Source organism: Acyrthosiphon pisum, chromosome A2 (genome assembly GCF_005508785.2).
Source record: "Acyrthosiphon pisum isolate AL4f chromosome A2, pea_aphid_22Mar2018_4r6ur, whole genome shotgun sequence".
Taxonomy (NCBI): Eukaryota; Metazoa; Arthropoda; class Insecta; order Hemiptera; family Aphididae; genus Acyrthosiphon; species Acyrthosiphon pisum.
Genome location: NC_042495.1, coordinates 35,870,519 through 35,875,134, shown reverse-complemented (window position 1 = coordinate 35,875,134; position 4,616 = coordinate 35,870,519). Strand labels below are relative to the sequence as shown.

General features: G+C 29.0%; 2 protein-coding genes across 2 annotated transcripts in view; both read left to right on the top strand.

Annotated features, from left to right (window-relative positions):
- LOC100168916 (ATP-binding cassette sub-family B member 10, mitochondrial) overlaps positions 1–173 on the top strand; it is a 7,000-nt gene extending 6,827 nt beyond the window's left edge. Inside the window, exon 11 of the mRNA XM_008188022.3 lies at positions 126–173. Coding sequence (XP_008186244.1) covers positions 126–173 — 48 coding nt within the window. The remainder of the gene's footprint in view (positions 1–125) is intronic.
- A 1,967-nt stretch (positions 174–2,140) lies between these two features.
- Positions 2,141–4,616, top strand: part of LOC100167508 (ribosomal protein L11e-like) — a 4,452-nt gene continuing 1,976 nt past the window's right edge. The window contains 4 exon segments of the mRNA NM_001162281.2: positions 2,141–2,219; positions 2,578–2,697; positions 2,772–2,921; positions 2,995–3,142. Coding sequence (NP_001155753.1) covers positions 2,199–2,219; positions 2,578–2,697; positions 2,772–2,921; positions 2,995–3,142 — 439 coding nt within the window. The 5' untranslated portion in view covers positions 2,141–2,198.

Below are 4,616 nucleotides of genomic sequence, written 5' to 3'. Positions count from 1 at the left end.
CCCCTCCTCCCCTTGTCATTAGCGGGCCGCTGTCGGGCCGGGTATAGGCTAGTTTTGGGCCTTTATATAGTAGCTAATAGGTAATATATTTAAGTAACCTCTACACATATGTATTAATTATTTAGTTATTGTTATCTCTCAGAAAAATGGGTTACTTACCTGTATGCTTATGATCAGGGCTAGGATATATATGCAACAGCATGTTTTTTTTGCTACTTCTGATTATTGATTTTGTCAGTAATGTCCACGAATCACCTCATGATGAGATAAATGTTGGTATTTTTATTTTGCATGTTTTTGCATATTTTGGATTAAATGCATACTATTGCATATATTGAATAAAATTGATATTATTGCATATTTCAATTATAAGGATGTAAAAAATGCATGTTTTATAGTATATTTTGTAAAACTTGGTTTTTTTGTCAAATATAAATTTTATTTCATGTAACACGCACGTAGTTAATGTGAATTATACATTTTATTTCTAAATTATATTATTTTAAGACAAACAGCCTATCATTGATCTATTTTAATAAATAAATATTTTTTTTGTAACTATATTTTAGTGTTTATCTTATAAAAAATTAAATGCATATTTTTGCATATTTTGTTATATAAAATGCATATTTTACAATTTTTTATTGCATATAAATCCTAGCCCTGCTTAAGATATTAACCTTTGATACTAACTAGTAAGTATACAATTATGTATAAGGAGGGTATTTGTATTGAGATAAAAATGCAATATTGTAATGTAATGTAGTGTAAATGTTAGCGAGCTTTTTTTTTCAGTTTTATTTGGGCCGGTTAAAAATTTTGCCCCCCCCCCCCTCTCAAAAACTGAAATGACGCCACTGGTCTGAAACATCCATACTTGGTAAAAATATAATAATAATTAGAAGAACTAGGAACATTATTTTTCATTATTTTTTTTGCCTATTAACAATAATTGACTGGTTGTTTTGTGGCGAGTTGAACATTTTACTTTTTAGTATGCAGTGTGTTCTGTGTGGTGTATGTACACTGTACTGGCCTTCTAAGTTACTATAGTCTATAACATTCAGGTATTCGGCAGAACTTAACTTTTGAAATGCATTCATAATAAGGCATGATACTATAATACCTGTATATATTATAAATAATCTCTGCTTAAGGTACCACCTAACGGGCATTATAAAAAAATTCACGTATGTATAATTTATATTTTTATATTATTCCTTTTTTTGTTTTAAAATGAGTTATAAGTAAGTAGGTAGGTAGGTAGTTAGGTACTTAAATAACTATTTTTTTTTTAAATTAACGTAACTTGATTAGAAAAAAAGTCTGCTAGAGCACAGTTTATAATATTGTCTACACATTTGATAGTAAGTAAATTCTCACCAATATTATCCATAAAGTACAAATCAATTGTACTATTGTGTAGTGATTAGTAAGAATCATATACCTAGTTTTGCTATACTGTTTACTAAGTACCTACTGTGTAAGGCAGTCACTGAGACAACACAATTTTAGGACGTTTCTTCCCTGAACAGAACAATTCCCTCCCACCCGACAAAAAATTAAAAGTCAAAATACTAAATAACAATATACAATGCAAATCAATAAATGTACAGATGATTAAGGGCCGCTTTCACCAACTACTTTAAACTTCGATTACGCTTAATCGACTGATAACAGATATTTTAACCGGGCAAATTCGGCCGGTTAACTTTAATCGAAGTTTAAAGCAGATGGTGAAACTGGCCCTAAATTAATACTCTAATTAATATATAAATACTAGCTGATCAGTGCACTTCAATGCCCTTAAAAAATTGTGATTGTTCAAATCTTTTTGGATGTAACTCGCTGAAAAAAAATTATAAATTATTTAAAATTAATTATTGTAAACTATATATAATAATTTATAAAATTAATTATTGGAAACAATGTCAATAATATCGTACTGCTCAAACTTAAAAATGTCAATTAATCCAATGATTGAATGATTCAAAATTCAAGCAATGAATAATAATATTTACTTGATAGCAATATTGATAGTAGATAGTGATAACTCAAAATGGTTACCTATTGGTTACTACTGGTAACTATGGTATATATTATCTATGGTGAACGCTCATTGGATTTTCTTGTCGTTTCGCTTCGCCTTCTAGAAAGCATTTTCTTGTTGGACGTGAAATAGCCGCTACGTATCCATCATGGTCCTCGTCGACTTAAAGGTGAGTGAATATTTTTCATCCGATTCGATCGACCGAACGGCAGGACTCTCGCTTTCTGGCGACCGTTCACCGTCGGCAGACTGACTTCATAGAAAATGTATGCCGACAGGTCCTTCAATTTTTACTATCGCACCGGGCCAGTATTCGATTGAATGCTCAGCCCCAGCAGCCACAAATTGGTTCTGGGGCTCTAAACAACCGGTGCCACATCACCAACGTTCTTATATTGCAATATACCCTCACGCGTTACTGAGGCGTAATACTCATTAAGAATACATAATTCCCAAATATAGAGAAAAAAAATAATCGTTTTCCCCCCAACCCCAGGGTATAATAATTATTTTGTTTCATGTTGCAGAAAGGAGGCAACAAGTCTTCGGAGAAAACGAAAAATCGTATGCGCGAATTGAGGATTCGCAAATTATGTTTGAATATTTGTGTCGGCGAATCTGGTGACAAGCTCACCCGTGCCGCTAAGGTGCGTTGTTTTTGCTTATAGTGTTATTTTATCTATTTCACAGGATGACTAATTTGTGTGTTGTTGTCTTTCAGGTGTTAGAACAATTGACTGGCCAGCAACCAGTGTTCTCTAAAGCTCGTTATACAGTCAGATCTTTCAGTATCAGAAGAAATGAAAAAATTGCAGTGCACTGCACAGTTCGAGGTGCTAAGGCTGAAGAAATCTTGGAACGTGGATTAAAGGTTTGACTGATTTTCAATGTAATTTTTCATTAATTAATTAATTAATTTAACTCAATTATATTATGTTGAATAGGTTCGTGAATACGAATTGAGGCGAGAAAACTTCTCAGACACCGGTAACTTCGGTTTTGGTATTCAAGAACACATTGATTTGGGTATCAAATATGATCCCAGTATTGGTATCTATGGTTTAGATTTCTTCGTTGTCTTAGGACGTCAAGGTAAGCTTCTTTTATTAAATTCCGGATAAATTCAAATAATTTACATACGTGTGTATCTCCTTTTTTTCATTAGTTTAATTACTAAAAAATTAAATTATCACAAAATATCTATTTAAATATTTTATATCGTTTTGGTTTTTACAATTGTAAAATGAATTAGGCTTATAATGTTAATACTGTCTTTTTTTCCCACACTAATATGATAGTTTGGCTTTTGCATTATATCCGTGTCTACATGCTGCATTTTATAAATGTATTCTTAATTTAATTTCCTTTTTGCTAATGGTGCAAAGTATTTACCTAGCATAGAGAAGTTTTTGAAAAATAAGAAACCCAAGTTTCCAAATATTTTCTGTTTTTATAATGAGTTTTATACACCCCTTGCATTTGTTTACCTGACATTGTACTGAATAATATTGGTAATTATTAATTTATTAATAGTGAAGTGACGGATGTTAATGCATTTATTATATCTTTTTTAAAAAATTTAAATTAATGCGAAGTAAGATTTAAATTAGTTTAATTTCCTAAAGAATTAAAATTAACAATTTAATATTGCCTATTTGTTTGATTTTTACTTAGCTTGATATATGATAACATTTTTATATTCATGCTTTTAGTTCATATTTATGGCTATTGGTTATTTATATTTTACATTAAATATTCTGTGTACATAGTTTCTACATATATATATATATCAGATTAACCAATATTTCACTGTTATATTTTAAAAATGTTTTAATGTTTTAAATTTGTAATAAATAAAATAAACCTTAATCCAGTTTCCCCATTAGACAAATGTATCGATTCCAATTAGGGTTTTAAAAAATAGTGACTTCCTTCCAATTTAAACAGTTTTTAAAACATTAAATCTAATATTTTAAGTGTTATTTAATTAACTACTACTGTAGTAAAAAATCTACTGTTTGGATTAATTTTAATGTAACCTTACCCCTCAAACATTAATTATAGCTTATATAAGTATACAATTTTCAAAATATTATGTAATACCATTAAATTAGAAATCAGTCATATTAATATTATGCACATTTTACCTCTAGGTAAGTTAACTTTAAAATTTAATTTTTTTCTATAATCTTGATAATATAAAATTTCCAAGACTTATTTTAAAATATGAGATTTATTAGAACCCGAATGAACCAACAAAAACTTTTAACTCTAAATATCAGTTTTTATTTCCAAAAAAATAAAATTTAGGTCTGATTCTTATGATTGATTTCTTAAATAATTTTTATTGATGCATATAAATATACAGTGTGTATCAGAAGTCCCGTATCACCCTCAGTATCTCCGTGGGAAATCAATATATTTAAATGCAATTTTTTTACAGTAATAAGTATAGAAATTCTGATTGAATAACATATTTGATTTTTTTTTCAAAAATTCAAAAATTATCAAAAAAATTTTTTAGGAAAATAAATTTATTAAATTTCCAAGATAGCCATTTTGTGTA